Source organism: Giraffa tippelskirchi, chromosome X (genome assembly GCF_054371585.1).
Source record: "Giraffa tippelskirchi isolate mGirTip1 chromosome X, T2T-mGirTip1v1.2.pri, whole genome shotgun sequence".
In the NCBI taxonomy this organism is placed as follows: domain Eukaryota; kingdom Metazoa; phylum Chordata; class Mammalia; order Artiodactyla; family Giraffidae; genus Giraffa; species Giraffa tippelskirchi.
This window is the reverse complement of record NC_137289.1, coordinates 96,095,033-96,110,543: the sequence shown is the minus strand read 5'-3', so window position 1 is coordinate 96,110,543 and position 15,511 is coordinate 96,095,033. Positions and strand designations below refer to the sequence as shown.

Here is a 15,511-nt window from a genome sequence, read left to right as displayed (position 1 = left end):
AGAAGGGATAGGCTACCCACTCCAGTATTCTTGGGCTTCCTTTGTGGCTCAGCTGGTAAAGAGTCTGCCTCCAATGCGGGAGACCTGGGTTTGATCCCTGGGTTGGGAAGATCCCCTGGAGAAGATAAAGGCTACCAACTCCAGTATTCTGGCCAGGAGAATTCCATGGATTGTATGGGGTCACAAAGAGTCGGACACTACTGGGCGACTTTCACTTTCACTTGTAGAGGTATGGATAGATGGACAGATAGATGGGTGGTGGTGGGGAATCCATATGGATAGGTTGGCAAATAGGTGTATGGGGTTAATATACAAATGGATGAGTGAATGGGTAGGTGAGTTAATGACTAGATGGATAGGTGACTAGATGACATAGATAGTTAATGACTAGATGGTGAGTTAATGACTAGATAGACCCATCTAAAATGATAGATGGGTAGGTAGATGGACGGGTAGAGAAATTGGTTGTGTGAGTGGAAGAATGGATGGATAGGTGGGCAGTGGATAGGAGGGGGGATGGAGACATGGACAGATCAGGATTGTGATGAACAAATGGAGGATTAATGGGTGGACAAGTCCATTGAAAAGCTAAAATTGGTCCTGCATTACTGCTCCCCCATTGCCACATATCTTTAATTACTAAAGGTGAGGTGTCCTCTGTGTGCCATGCCCGTCTCACATCACTCCATTTAATGCTCCCAATGACACTCATTTTGGGGTAACTCTCCATGGACAACAAAGGAAATGATGCAAGTCACTTGCTCAAGGACACAAATCAGTGGCACAGCTGGAGTTTGAACCCACCCATGCCTCAAGCACTCTTACTGCCCAGGAGCAGAGTCCTCTAGGGAAAGAGGCATGTTTGCGGCTCCTGGATGTGGACAAATGGGGGAGACTGCATCTCAGAGTGGAGACTGCCTGGGGGAGAGTGTGCTACCTGGCCTTGTCCCCTTCTGTACTCCCCTTATGCCCCACTCCCGCCCCTATTTCACATCTGAAAACGGAGGACAGTGTTCCAGTCCCACAGCAGCTGTCTTACAGCTGGACTCTAACCCAGGACCGCCAAGGAGGAGCTTTGGGGGCTTTGCGTCTAGAGAAACGCCCCCCACCAATCCCCCGCCTCCTCCAGCCTAGGGGGCAGGGTGGGGACACAGCGCTGCATCATTCCGCATGGCACTCTGTGCTCTGGAGCCATTAACCGATGCTTCCCCATCGATCGATCTGCTAAGTGCTGCTGATTCAGACGGGTGGGGGCGGGAGCCCTGGGGGCAGAGGGGGTAGATCTGGGCAGGAAGAGGGGGAAGTCCAGGAAGGAGGTGGGGAGAATTGGCAAAGCTCCCCGCCACCCCCATTTTCCAGATGACGCGACTGAGGCCCAACCAGCTTTGTAGGAGGCGGAGTCTCCCCAGGGTCCCTCTCAGACTGTCCTAGGGGAGGGGGCTCTGGGAGCCACGAGGCCCCTCCCCGCCTCTCCCTCCATCTCCCGACAAGCTCAGAGGGGCGGGGAGAGAGAGCCAGAGGAGGTGGAGAACTCGGAGCATCTCTGCAGAGGGGGGCAGGAGCTCCGGTGTTTGATACCCCCAGCCCCACCGCTGTTGCTGCTGCTGCAACGGGGACATAGGTGAGGACGGCCCTTGGGGAAGGGGGAGGGGGCCGCCAATAGTGCTGTCCTTGTCCTTGCCTGATCCAGCCCCCATGCCCTAGCCCACCCTGGGATGGTCCCAAGGGTCCCGCTGGACCGTGTCCTTCCAGAGCCTGCTTCCAGGGACCCAGCTCCCTCCTCCTGCCTGTACTGCCTTCTCTCCCAGGCCTGCCTGGCCGTGGCTGCTTCTCCTCTTCCTCCTCCAGCTGCCACTGCTGCTTTTGCCGATGCCCAGCACACACCGCCAGCCCCTCGGGGTGTGGTTTCCCTAGACCAGCCCCCAACGGTAGGACGCAGCCTGATCCTAGCCTTCCCTGTGGGCCTCCTGCAAGGCCCAACAACCCCCTTCCTGAGACACACCCAACTTCCTTTCAACACCCCACCCCCTTCTCTAGTCCGTTTCGAGGGGGACCCCCCCCTTCCTCTTCCTCTTAGCCTTTTTTGATTCCCTGGGTGCTCTGGGGCTGTGCCCAACTTCCTTCCAATTGAGTCCCAGCCCTGAGGGGTTTCCCAGGTCCCTTCCCTCCCCCCGGAACTCTTGAGAGCGTGGACCAGGCTTTCTCAGCCCAGCTGGATACCCTTCTCTCTCAGACACATCAGCCTTTTCAAAATAATCTGGTCCCATATCTCCCCTTTTAGATACCCCACCCCTTCTCCAGCCCCGCTAGGGTCCCTACCTCTCCTTCCTTCTCCAGAACTCCTGTAGAGTGTGGACACACCACCCCCAGGCTGTTCTTGGCAGCTCTAGCACTCAAGTTACCTCTCAGCCTCTTTACAACTTCCTGGCTCTGTAGTCACCCCTTAGATGCACCAACCCCTTTCCTAGATCCATGAGGGGGCTCCAATCCCCTTATCTTCTCCCCAGAAGTCTTGAGAGTTTGGACGGCCCTCCTCACCTCTCTCAGCCCCTCTACAATCCCCTCCCAGACACTCTCAGCCTCTTGCAAACACCTCTGGTTCTGTTTCTACACCTCTGGATGCCCCAATCCTCTCTCCAAGCCCACTAAGTGGTTCCAGTTCCTTCTTCCCTCAGAATTCTTGAGAGTGTGGACAACTCCCCAGTGTTTGCTGCTCCTTCATAGACACCCCTAGATATCTCTCAGAATCCTCTAGAGCCGTCTCAGTCTCTCTGAACCCTCCGTCGGATCCTTCTTGGCATCTGTAGATGCCTCCTTTCTGCTCCTTTCCATGTTCCCTAGCCCCTTCTCACCCCCTCAAGACACTCCCCTGGTCCCTCTAAGACCCTCTACATCCCCCACAAGCCCTTGCCCGTCTCTCTATCTCTAGTTCCTCCTCCTGGTTCCTCTTGGCCTCTCTAGACATCCCCCAGTTTCCTTGTGCGAGTGGCCCAGGGCCTCTCCAAGCCTCCACCATCCTGGAGACAGCCACATTTTCCTAAAGGCCTCCCCCAAGTCTCCGCGGGCCTGGGGCGCGGCAGGATGGCGGCAGGCGTGGCCACCTGGCTGCCTTTCGCGCGGGCAGCTGCCGTGGGCTGGTTGCCCCTGGCCCAGCAGCCCCTGCCCCCGGCGCCGGGGGTGAAGGCATCTCGAGGGGATGAGGTTCTGGTGGTGAATGTGAGCGGTCGGCGCTTTGAGACCTGGAAGAACACGCTGGACCGCTACCCAGACACTCTGCTGGGCAGTTCAGAAAAGGAATTCTTCTATGACGCCGACTCAGGCGAGTACTTCTTTGATCGCGACCCGGACATGTTCCGGCACGTGCTGAATTTCTACCGCACGGGCCGGCTACACTGCCCGCGGCAGGAGTGCATCCAGGCCTTTGACGAAGAGCTGGCCTTCTATGGCCTGGTACCCGAGCTTGTGGGCGACTGCTGCCTTGAAGAGTACCGGGACCGCAAGAAGGAGAACGCCGAGCGCCTGGCAGAGGACGAGGAGGCTGAGCAGGCCGGGGACGGCCCAGCGCTGCCGGCTGGCAGCTCCCTGCGGCAGCGGCTCTGGCGGGCCTTCGAGAACCCGCACACGAGCACCGCAGCCCTAGTGTTCTACTACGTGACCGGCTTTTTCATCGCCGTGTCTGTCATCGCCAACGTGGTGGAGACCATTCCGTGCCGCGGCCCTACACGGCGGCCACCAAGGGAGCAGCCCTGTGGCGACCGCTTCCCATTGGCCTTTTTCTGCATGGACACGGCCTGTGTACTCATATTTACAGGCGAATACCTCCTGCGGCTGTTTGCTGCCCCCAGCCGTTGCCGCTTCCTGCGGAGTGTGATGAGCCTCATTGATGTGGTGGCCATCCTGCCCTACTACATCGGGCTCTTCATGCCCAAGAATGAGGATGTCTCAGGCGCCTTTGTCACCCTGCGGGTATTCCGGGTATTCCGCATCTTCAAGTTCTCCAGGCACTCACAGGGCTTGCGGATTCTGGGCTACACACTCAAGAGCTGTGCCTCTGAGCTGGGCTTTCTCCTCTTTTCCCTTACCATGGCCATCATCATATTCGCCACTGTTATGTTTTATGCTGAGAAAGGCACAAACAAGACCAACTTTACTAGCATCCCCGCGGCCTTCTGGTATACCATTGTCACCATGACCACACTTGGGTGAGTGCAGACCCTGTGTGGGGAGCTGCCCGGTCAGTCAATTACACTCACCTTTTCTGTAAAATTAAAAAAGGTTAGATCAATGATCTCTTTCTCTATTTGAGCTCCAGTCTGTCATCTGTAAAATTGAGGGAGTTGGATTAATCTCCAAATCCCTTCCACCTCTGACAATGCCTTTATTTTCCCTGTCAGGAGACTTGGATTCCAAGATGTTCTTAGCTGCACTGTTTCTGTTGACATTTTTCCCCCTGGGCCAGTTTTCCCCCCTGCAAAATGAGAAATGATAACCCCTTCAACATCCAGATGGGCTTCCCTGGTGCTCAGTTGGTAAAGCGTCTGCCTGCAACATGGGAGACCTGGGTTCGATCCCTGGGTCGGGAAGATCCCCTGGAAAAGGAAATGGCAACCCACTCTAGTACTCTTGCCTGGAAAACCCCATGGACAGAGGAGCCTAGTGGGCTACAGTCCATGGGGTCACAAAGAGTCAGACATGACTGAGTGACTTCACTTTTTCTTTCAACATCCAGGGGGGATTCAGTCACATTATGAAAATTCTCTTCATGTTTCTGGTGCAAGATAAATAGAAATTGACTTTCTAGCACCCTTTTTTCCATCTTGAGGGCCCATGTCTCCCAACCCTTTAGATTTATCAGCTGTGTGGGGCGGTACCTTTGTGGCTTGGTGATTCCTTGATATTTCCCCAGAACAAGGTATTTTCAGTGTTATTTTTTTTTAGTCCTTGAGAGGAAATGGGATAAAAGCATCAGATGAAATCATCAGACTTATTTTGTTCTTAAAGACTTTGTCTAGGGCAGATACTGTGATCCTTTTCTAAATTCCTATCACTGGGATTGGATAGGCAGTTGCTGCTTAGTATCTGTTGAATGAATGCATTAGGATTACTCAGTACCTTAGTAGAGGTACAAAAAATTGATTTGAGTTTTCTAAGAAAAATTCAAGTTGGGGGTTCACGATTATATCGACAAATACTGAGCCCTGAGAACAGGTTGGAACAGTATTTTGATATCTTTTTATCCTGTTCAATCTTCACAACAACCCTGGGAGGGTGTCACATAGTTGAGGACATAGTCTGAGATGACACATCACAGAGCCAGAATGGTCAAATTGGAGAGACTTTTAAATGAGTCAAAGGAAAGAAATAAGAAAGAAGCATTCTGGGAGTGGGGGAGGTTGGGGAGAGGGTGCGGGTACGGCCTGAGCAAAGGCCAAGAGGCTGAAAACTGCAGAGGTTACAAACGTTTCTGTGGAGCGGATCTGGTCCTGTGGTTAGAACAAAAGTATGCTGTGTGATCTTGAGCAAATCAGTTATGAAACCTCTCTGAGCTTTACCCCCCCCAACCAAACAAGTTGGTAAGATTGGCTCTGCTCCATCTCCATCAGAGGGGGAGGGGCATGGTATGGAGAAAGAGAGGGAGGAGTTTCAAGGCTCCCCCCTGTTTTTTCATATGAGGACAGTTTCAAGGCTTCCCCTGGGGGAATAAGAAGGAATCCTACCTAGAGAAGGTAAGACACACAGGAGCAACACCAACAGAGAACTGCTCCTAGGACTTAGAGCCCTTTAGCTGACTTGTGGTGGTGGGACTTTTTTCTCTGGGAGGCTATATTTACTGCCTGTGACTTCCTCCTTCTCCCCTATTCTGGGTATTAATAGATTTCTAGCTGACTCAGATGCCCAGTGCACAGCTTGGATGGGGGCAGCAGACAGTAGGGACTGAGGGCCCATTTTTCACTTGACCCCTACTGGTGGCCAGGGAGGTCATTCCCTACAGTTTGCAGAGCAAGAAAAAGAGTTTGAGTGCCTGGCCAGGGTTGCAGAGTGAGTCAGGTTGGATGGGATGCAGTGGGAAATTGAGGGGTGGGTGGGCATTTTTCTTGACCTTGGCTTACCTCCCCTGGCCCCAGCTATGGAGATATGGTACCCAGCACCATTGCTGGCAAGATTTTTGGATCCATCTGCTCACTCAGTGGCGTCTTGGTCATTGCCCTGCCTGTGCCAGTCATTGTGTCCAACTTTAGCCGCATCTACCACCAGAACCAGCGTGCTGACAAGCGCCGAGCACAGCAGGTAACTGCACCTTCAACCTGAGTACTTACTATTCCCCACACCCCAAGCAAGTCTCCTTTTGTTTGCCCACCTGATCTTTTCTCCTCCTCTCTCTGTAGAAGGTGCGCCTGGCAAGGATTCGGTTGGCAAAGAGTGGTACCACCAATGCCTTCCTGCAGTACAAGCAGAATGGGAGCCTTGAGGTGGATAGGGGCTCAGATTGGGGTGAGAGGTGAGCAGCGACAGGAGGTGGAAGGGGCTGACCCTATCCCTCTCCTCTATCCATTCCAGGACAGTGGCGGTGGGGAGGAGCAGGCACTGTGTGTCAGGAACCGCTCTGCTTTCGAGCAGCAACATCACCACTTGCTGCATTGTCTAGAGAAGACGACGGTGAGGCCTAATGAGAGGTGGTATGGGAGAATGAAGGGGGTCCCTTTTCCGCCAAGCTAGCTCCCTCCTGGAATGGGAGACTCACTACTAACTGTAGAAATCACCCAGGGCTTCCTGGAAGAGGCCCCAGTAGAGCTGAGTCTTGAAGGGTGGGCAGGGGAAGGGGAGAGAGTGACTGACAGAAAGGAACAGCCTAAGCAAGGGCCTGGGGGTGAGGTCAGTGTCTGTGTGGTGCCTTGTGATCATGCCTCCATTCTGCCCACAGTGCCATGAGTTCACGGACGAGCTAACCTTCAGCGAGGCCCTGGGTGCTGTCTCGCTGGGTAGTCGCACCAGCCGCAGCACCTCTGTGTCCTCCCAGCCAGTGGGAGCTGGCAGCCTGCTATCTTCTTGCTGCCCCCGCAGGGCCAAGCGTCGTGCCATCCGCCTTGCCAACTCCACTGCCTCAGTCAGCCGTGGTAGCATGCAGGAGCTGGACACGCTGGCAGGGCTGCGGAGGAGCTCTGCCCCTCAGAGGTGAGGACCCCCACCTGCTGCACCCCCCTTTCCCCAGGGAAGCTCAGAGCTTGGAACACAGGGTCTAAGATTTCATGACTCCAAATCTTGCCAGTCGAGCTCAAATCCAAACTCCTCCATGCTGGAAGTTTGCTTATCTTGTTTGGAACTCCTCATTTTTCATTTGTACTTTCAACAAACATTTATTGAGCACCTACTGTATGCTAGGCACAGTTTGGGGCATTCTGGAGTTCATTTTAGTTTAGGAGTTTAGTTCAGTTTAGGAGGTGAATAGAACAGGCAGAAATCCTGACATGGAACTTATATTCTAGTGGGATGAGACAGTTAAAAAAACAAAAACACAGATGGTGCAGTGTGTTTTTATTTATTTATTTTTGGCTGCACTGAGTCTTCATTGCTGCACACCAGCTTTCTCTAGTTGCGGTGAGCAGGAGACTAGTCTTCGTTGTGGTGTTCGGGCTTCTCATTGTGGTGGCTTCTCTTGTGGAGCACGGTCTCTAGGCACGTGGGCTTCAGTAGTTGCAGCACATGGGCTCAGTAGTTGTGGCGTGTGGGCTCTAGGGTGTGTGGGCTTCCATAGTTGCAGCACACAGCCACAGTAGTTGAGGCGCGTGGGCTTAGTTGCTCCACAGCATGTGGAATCTTCCTGGACCAGGGATTGAACCTCTGTCCTCTGTATTGGCAGGTGGATTCTTATCCACGATGCAGTATGTTACGTGCCAAGGAGAAAAATAAATCAGGGATGGGGGATAGAGAGTGTAGGACAGGGTGTGATGCAGTTTTAATAGTGTGGTTGGGGAAGGTTTTGCTGAGGTGACATTGGGAGTTGAGACCTGAAGGAAGAGAAGGAATGAGCCATGTGGATATCTAGAGAGAGCTTTCCAGGTAGAGCAAACGGCCTATGCAAAGACCCTGAGGCAGGAATGGGTATGCAGGTTATAGGCACAGCCAGGAAGCTTCTGTGTGTAAAGTGGAGTGAGAGAGGGGAAGAGTGGGAGGAGGTAAAATCAGAAAGGAACAGGGACCAGATTGTGTCATCTCCCTGTAGACTGTTGTGAGGACTCTGACACTGTAAGGAGTAACCACGATAGAGAACACTTTTACGTTTGTGCTCATTATGTTCCAGACACTATTCTGAGCACTTTGCACCATTTATTATCTTATTTAATCCCAACAACTCTCTGAGGTAGGAAATATTATTTCCATGCTCCAGATGAGAGAAGACAGGTTTAGAGTGGTTAAAGTGGGGTCAGGACTGTTTGACTCCAGAGCACTCACTTGGCACCTCCATAAATGAGGGTGCAGGGCAAGCACTGAGCTCAGGGCCAGGGACCCAACAGGCACTCAGTAAATGTCATGATTGCTGTGGCAAGTATTAAGATGACTTTTTAAGAACCTTCCATATTCCCACCCTTATCCACAGCCGCTCAAGCCTCAATGCCAAGCCCCATGACAGCCTTGACTTGACCTGCGACAGCCGGGACTTCGTGGCTGCCATCATCAGTATCCCCACCCCTCCTGCCAACACCCCAGATGAGAGCCAACCTTCCTCCCCTGGCGGTGGTGGTGGTGGGGCCAGCAGCACCCTCAGGAACTCCAGCCTGGGTACCCCTTGCCTCCTTCCCGAGACTGTCAAGATCTCTTCCCTATGACAGGCAGGCCTGCCCATCCAGAGTGCCCTCCCAATTCTTGGGGACTCCTTTCCAAAGCCATATTTTGGGAAGGCAGAGAAGGGCAGGCCTGGGGACCCCTTCTGCCCTCCACTGAGAACTATGCAATGGAGTTTCATGGAATGGCCTACCTGGTGGGGAAATAGCCAGGGAATGGAAAACTTCTCCTACCCCAGACAGTTTTCCTTGTAGGAGCTGAAGTGCTGGGCTTCCTCAGACCCTCAACCTCCTTGCCCCAGCACACTGGGACTGGCCCCTCTACCCAAGCTGGCCTCCTGCATGCTCCTCCCCTCCCCAGTTCTGACACAAGAAGGAGAGGTGAGACTAACTCTTCTCTCTGGCTGAGCTATGGAGGTTTGGGGGTTCAGAGAAGAGAACTCTCACTGATGATCTGGCCTCTAGAAGACCCCACCCTCCACCAGGCCCAAAAAGCTCCCAAATTCTGAAGCTTGGAATGCAACCACAGGTTTCATGGGCTGTGGTCTCAGCAGTGACCTGCCACCCCTAAACCTTGGCTGAGGGGTTAGGCTGCCTTTCCCCAAACATACAGATAGCACAAACACCACTCCCCTTCCCTGGCTGCTGGAAATGGGTCCCCACAACCCTGTCCTCCACTGGGCCGTGAGAAAAACTCTAGCAATAGCAGCTGCTGCTGTGACATTATGCAAAGCCTCTGCCCAGTTTGCTGCAGCATTTACATCTGCCCTAATCATAGGGGCTACCTCTAACTATGCCTCCTTCTCTCTTTTCTGGTTTACCTCCTTCCTGGGTTGGGCTGGAGTCTGGACTGGTTGAGATAAAAGTCTGGCAGCCAGCAAGAACTGGGCTGTGTTTAGAGATCATGGGCTGACTCCATGTTCTTGGGCAGGAATCCAGAAGTGTCAGGGACTGAGGTCCAGCTTATTCCTGAACTCTAGGAGTTGTAGGCGGCAGGAGAAACTTCTTGATCTCCTCCTCCAACCCCACAATGCCTTTTCACGTATTCCTCTCTCTTCTCCCTCTTGGGTCACCTTCCAGAACTCTCTGTCTGCTCTCAGGCTGAAATCTGGCATCATCTCAGGTTCCCTGTCCCCAGCACTGTCCCTGTGGAGTTGGTGGCTGACAAAGATGTAGTTTCCATCAGTCAATAAAACCTGAGAGGAGAGATGAGGATGAGCACCTCCTGGCTCTGTGGGTTTGGGGCTGGGTTGGACTGGGGGGTTGAAAATACTCCAGTTTCAATTCTTTTTAACTAGTAGAAGGGCTTTTGTGGGAAAAGTTATGGGAGGTGGATGGTTGCTGGTGTATTTTAGAAGATGGGGATCTAGGAGAAATGGAAGAGGGTGCTTAGAAGAGGTAAACCTACAGCCAGTGAGACAGACTAGGAGATCCTGAGACATGCCTGATGAACATAATTTGCTCCAGCCCCCTCACTCACAGATAGAGAAACTGAGAACCAAGGCAGCACACACTTGCTTAGAGGAGACTTGAAACTAGGCTTCCTGACAGCAAACAGCTCTGAATTAAACCATGATGAAAAGCATCTCTCAGTTTGGCGAATTCCGCTTCCTTGTGGATGTCCCCTACCTTTATTCTCTCTTTTGGGCCACTGGATATTCTAGACTAGTGTAACTGAGCTCTGTGGAGCACCGAGAAGACAGCCCTTGGATTCAGGGCGACATGGGTTCCAGTCCCTGGGTGAGAGGATCACTTATCTTCTCTTGCTTCAAGTTGCTAATCTGTGAAATAGAGATAATCATTCACTTATGCACCAAATATTTATTAACTGCATATCATGTCCTAGCCCTAGGTGTACAAAAATGGGCAAAGTAGACATCTCTGATCTACAGGGGTGAGTGTGGAAGGCAATTAAGCAATTACAACATAGGGTAGTAGAACCAAGATTAGTGGATGGCAGGAGAATCTAACCTGGCCGAACAATGAATTGGAATTGGCCAGGCAAAAGACCAAAGAGTGGAATGTTTTAGGCAGAGGGAACAGCCTGCTCAATGACCTGGAGGTTAGAGCACCAGCTCAGGTCCTTGGAAACTGAAGTGGTTCAGCACAGCTGGTGAGGAGAGTGTGAGGCTGTGATGAAGGTGAGGATGTAGAGACTAGGTGAGGATGTAGGCCAGATAGCAAAAGGCCTTTTAAGCTATGATACAGATGTGGACTTCATGCTAAGGATAATGGAGACCCCTGAAGACTTATAAACAGGAAAGTCATCCTGAGGTTTGTTTTTCAAAAGGATTATTCTGACTGTGGGGAGTGGATTACAGAGAACCAGTCTTGGAGGGAGGAAGAACAGTGATGAGGCTTGCAGTTGTCCAGCTGGCAGATGATAGTGGTTTAGACCAGGTAGGTGGCAGCAAGAGTTAGAAAGTCAAGAGATTGCAGAGATAGGATTGGCAAAACTTGGCTTGACAGGTATGTGGGATTTGAGGAAGAGGAAACAGGGTTAATTCTCAGGTTTCTGTCTTGGGTAAAGACTAGAGGGGGTTGCCATTCATTCACTGGCAAAAGGAACATCAAAGCTGTTGAGCCCACAGTGACAGGCACATAGTACTTGGTGAATGTTGACTACAATTATTATCATAAGTTCACTTTTAGGTGTATAGTGCTGGACACATTGAGTAGGGAGTGAGATATATGGGTAAGTGAGATGGTCATGAGAAGATTCAGTGTGATAACTTGCACAGGCATTTGGCACAGTGCCCTAAACACAAGAAGCTCAGTAAACGTGAGTCTTCTCCAATTCAGTCTTATAAGCAGAAAATACCATTGTAGTCTATTTATTACTGACACCTTTCAGGGAAGACCTTTAACTAGGGTTGGCATCTGAAGGGAGAAGGTTAGGTGGCACTGAGAAGAGTTATATGATGGCCTGTTATATGGCTTGGCTCCTAAGACTGGCAAGAAGCCCTCGCCTCTCACAACACTTTCTTCGTTCATGAGCTCAACTCACCTCCATAACTACTCGAGGTAGTCTGGGCAGGCATTATCATTCCCGTTTTACACATGGGTAACCTCAAATTTGAGACACTGACTTCCTCAAGGTCATACCGTGGTAATGGTCCACGTATGCCTGGAACTGAGGTCTTCCTAACTCGAAAGCTTGGGGTCCTTTCCATCGCACCACAGTACAGACTAATTTAGTGATGTGCCAGGCATAGCACCAGACCCTTTGAAAGGATTAACCTCTGATCCTTAAATTGGGATTATCATTGCCATTTACAGAGAAGTAGAAACTGAGGATGGGGTGGGTATTAAATGACTTGTCAGAGATCACTCAGATAGGAGAGGCACAGCTAGGATTAGCTTGTAGTTCTCCATCCGTTCAGTAGCAGGAATTTTACCAATTTTACTGCTAGACGCTGGTTAGTGACCGAGCTGGTTTATAAACATTGCTCGATTCAGGTAAACAGTTTCAGAGGAGGGAAGAAAAGAAAAAAAAAAAATACGTGCCGCACCTGCGCACTAGCCACGGAGGCGGGGAGGTCAACGCGAGGGCGAGAGTACGCGGATGCCAGAGAGGGCGTGTTTGCTTCCCAAACACCCACTTGTCCCCACGATGCATGTCTGTCCCAAGGTTGGCCCGTCCGACTTGAGTGGTGGCATCTCTTAACCAATCACCGCGGAACTCGGCCTGTTGCCAGTGTGAAGCGGCGCCCGCCTCTCCACCGGATGTGAATTTGTAGGTGGGTGGAACCGGAATTGACGCTTCAGGGGCTAGCTAAGCTCTGGGAGTGTTGACATTTTTGCAGTCAGTCCGGCTGACTTCGGCCAACTTAAAAGCCTGGAAGGAAGGCGATTTTAAATTTGTGCGTGGGGCAAGCCACGCTGTTCTGTCGCAGTGCCCCGCCTGCGAGTCAGAGCATCGGGGAAAGAAGAGCCGGACGGAACAAGCGAAGGGAAAGGCAAGGAACAAGGGTGCCAACTTTGACTGCAATCTGAGACGGTGGGCAGGGGAGGGCGACGTCCGCTTCTGATTGGCCCGTGGGCATCATCGAACACCCACGCAGCCGCTTCGATTGGTTGGTGCTCGCAATTGTTGTGGCGGCAGTGAAGATTTTGCCCACGTACTTCCGAGCAAGAGGCGGGGCTGTGCCCCGGCGCGCCTGCGCAACGTTCCAGGCCCCACCCGGTAGTACAAGAACCTGCAAGGGGGCGGGGCGAAGAGGTGCTTGTTTTGGTTGTTTTCTTTGAAGCCTTAGGCCGGAACGAGCGTAGCAATAAAGTTGTTGGACTTGGAGAGGCTACGACAAGCTCGCCGCGGTGCCTTAATCTTGGACTTCACATCCGGGTTCTCCTGCCGCGTGACCCACGTTCCGCCGACGGTTCGAGAACCAGTGCCGCGCTCTCTTTATCCGGGTCCCGGCGATCCCGTCGTCCTTCGCGCACCTATATAGCCCCCCCCCCAATCCGGGTTCTCTCCCAGCGTCCCCCGCGCCGGGTTTGCTGGGGGCTACTCGGCGGTGCCGCCATGACTATTCTCCCCAAAAAGAAGCCACCGCCTCCCGACGGCGACCCTGCCAACGAGCCGCCGCCGCCCGGACCGCTGCCCCCGGCGCCTCGCCGCGGCGGGGGTGTAGGCGTGGGCGGCGGCGGCACGGGTGTGGGCGGCGGCGACCGCGACCGTGACTCGGGCGTCGTGGGGGCCCGTCCTCGGGCTTCGCCACCGCCTCAAGGCCCTCTCCCGGGGCCACCGGGTGCGCTTCACCGCTGGGCGCTGGCCGTGCCGCCTGGCGCCGTGGCGGGCCCTCGGCCACAGCAGGCCTCTCCACCTCCTTGCGGGGGCCCCGGAGGTCCCGGCGGCGGTCCTGGTGATGCGTTGGGTACAGCAGCGACGGGCGTGGGCGCGGCGGGTGTGGTGGTGGGCGTGGGCGGAGCCGTGGGTGTGGGCGGCTGCTGCTCAGGGCCGGGTCACAGCAAGAGGCGGCGTCAGGCCCCCGGGGTTGGTGCGGTTGGCGGGGGCAGTCCTGAGCGTGAGGAGGTCGGCGCAGGTTACAACAGTGAGGATGAATATGAAGCGGCTGCAGCGCGCATAGAGGCCATGGACCCCGCCACCGTCGAGCAGGTATGGGCATTGGGGTGGGGGAGGTGAGTGAGTGTGGTGGATGGGATCCCTAGACTGGCTAGGGACCCAGGGAAGGCTGTTTGAGCCTGCTCCAAGGGGCCTATGTCTTCTCTCTTGAGTCGGGCTCTCTTCCCTGGTGATGGGGTTGCGAGACACTCTCTCACCGCCCCCCCTTCCCAGGGATTTGGGATTAGAGGCCCCAGATAAGATGGAGGATTTAAAGATGAGGTCTGTGGTCTCTTCTAGGACCCGTAGTTGACTGTGGGCCCTGGGGCCTCATCGTGTAGGGCCAGTAGGTAGGCACTCCCCAGGAGAGACAGGCAGGATGGAATTCCTCCTGAGAGAGGAGTCTCCTGATTCTTCAAAGGACCTTGGTTTGTGTTTGGTGACTTGAGATTTCTTTTCCCCTGGAATGAGATTCTTAAGATTCCTCCTCCTGGGAATACAAGTAAGGTGGCGATCTCAGAGATACGAGTGTCTCCAAGATACCTAAATCCTTTTCAGGGGTCTGAGACACTATATAGGACAACCCTTTCTCCTCCTCAGGGGGATACAGCACAGGACCATGCAGCAGTGGGGTCTGAAACTCGCTTTTCTAGAAGTCAGGGACCTGACACACACACACATACATATTCTCCTATGATCTCTTTCCACTTGGGTACAAGGATCAAAACCAACACCCTGGGACCAGAAACTCTACTAGGGCACATAAGATTCATCCCTTTCTAAGCGACAGGGGTCTATGCTTCCTCTAAGGGATCTGAGATCTCCTTGGAGACAAGAGTCTGAATCTTTCTCTAGGAGCTTAAGCTTTTTTTAAGGGCTGGACACCCCTCCCCCAGGCCTGAACCTTTCTTCGAGAATATGAGACTCACTGTTTTGTATACTGGAGCCTAGGATTCCCCCTGCTTATAGACTGGCGCTTTTAGGTCTGAAGCTCTCTTCAAGAAATTGATATCCCCTCACAGAGGTCTCTCTGGAGAAGGAAATGGCAACCCACTCCAGTATTCTTGCCTGGAGAATCCCTGGGATGGCGGAGCCTGGTGGGCTTCTGTCTATGGGGTTGCACAGAGTCGGAAACGGCTGAAGTGACTTAGCAGCAGCAGCAGCAGCACAGAGGTCTCTAGGGGACTTTTCTACTCAGGGACTAGTCTGAGTATTCTCTTTGGACATCTGAGACCCACTGTGCCAAGGATTCTTGAGCTTTCCCTCAAGGATAAGAGATGCATATATACCTCACTGACCAGTATGTCTCTAGAGATGAGGTCCAAGCTTCCCTCTCAAGGAACTTAAGGCACTCCTTAGGAACAGGAGGTCTCCCCAGACCAGAATTGAGCCCTGAGACCTTTCCCTTGGGGCATGGATAGAGTCCCTCTGGAATAGGGTTCTGCATCTCCCCTCATGAGTTTGACTTTGCCTCGGGTTCATGAGACACTTCCTCCACCTTAGGACCAATATCTGAACCTACCCTGAAAGAACTGTCACCTCACTTAAAACAACATATGTGTACCCTAGTCTTAAGAGGTCTTTTTGGGGTCATAAAATTTCCTCCTTTGGGGACTTGAGCCTAAGCCCACCTTCCACTTTGAACAGAATCCTTCTGGCTGCTCAT

At 53.0% G+C, this 15,511-nt stretch overlaps 2 protein-coding genes and 1 long non-coding RNA gene across 22 annotated transcripts in view; 2 read left to right on the top strand and 1 right to left on the bottom strand.

Annotated features, from left to right (window-relative positions):
* The first annotated feature begins 1,494 nt into the window (after positions 1 to 1,494).
* KCND1 (potassium voltage-gated channel subfamily D member 1) lies at positions 1,495 to 9,993 on the top strand. Of its 3 annotated transcripts, none has more exons than XM_081564798.1 (7): positions 1,495 to 1,621; positions 3,044 to 4,202; positions 6,126 to 6,288; positions 6,387 to 6,470; positions 6,559 to 6,657; positions 6,923 to 7,173; positions 8,597 to 9,993. In XM_081564798.1, the coding sequence occupies exons 2-7, from the start codon at positions 3,082 to 3,084 to the stop codon at positions 8,823 to 8,825; spliced, it is 1,947 nt and encodes a 648-aa protein (XP_081420924.1). In that variant the 5' UTR covers positions 1,495 to 1,621; positions 3,044 to 3,081; the 3' UTR covers positions 8,826 to 9,993. The 3 variants fall into 3 exon arrangements, with proteins under 3 accessions (XP_081420924.1, XP_081420922.1, XP_081420923.1); XM_081564796.1 differs by having other exon boundaries at positions 2,962 to 4,202; XM_081564797.1 differs by having other exon boundaries at positions 2,930 to 4,202.
* Positions 7,517 to 13,681, bottom strand: LOC145536138 (uncharacterized). Its single transcript, XR_014075663.1, has 2 exons — positions 12,293 to 13,681; positions 7,517 to 10,561 (listed from the first exon to the last, which is right to left on the bottom strand). It is a non-coding gene; the product is annotated as an uncharacterized LOC145536138 (long non-coding RNA).
* The window catches only part of OTUD5 (OTU deubiquitinase 5), a 26,216-nt gene continuing 23,973 nt past the window's right edge, over positions 13,269 to 15,511 (top strand). For 9 of the 18 annotated variants that reach the window (XM_081564804.1, XM_081564803.1, XM_081564807.1 and 6 more), the window contains exon 1: positions 13,269 to 13,899. In XM_081564804.1, coding sequence (XP_081420930.1) covers positions 13,306 to 13,899 — 594 coding nt within the window. In that variant the 5' untranslated portion in view covers positions 13,269 to 13,305. The remainder of the gene's footprint in view (positions 13,900 to 15,511) is intronic. The other 9 variants (XM_081564812.1, XM_081564811.1, XM_081564816.1 and 6 more) reach the window with 2 other exon arrangements.

What these genes read in the sequence shown, in the direction of transcription:
- KCND1 (XM_081564798.1), top strand. Translation starts at nt 3,082, where the DNA reads ATGGCGGCAGGCGTGGCCACCTGGCTGCCTTTCGCGCGGGCAGCTGCC. An exon ending in ATTGTCTAGAGAAGACGACG is followed by an intron (nt 6,658 to 6,922) that starts GTGAGGCCTAAT and finishes TTCTGCCCACAG; the next exon opens with TGCCATGAGTTCACGGACGA. An exon ending in AGGAGCTCTGCCCCTCAGAG is followed by an intron (nt 7,174 to 8,596) that starts GTGAGGACCCCC and finishes CCTTATCCACAG; the next exon opens with CCGCTCAAGCCTCAATGCCA.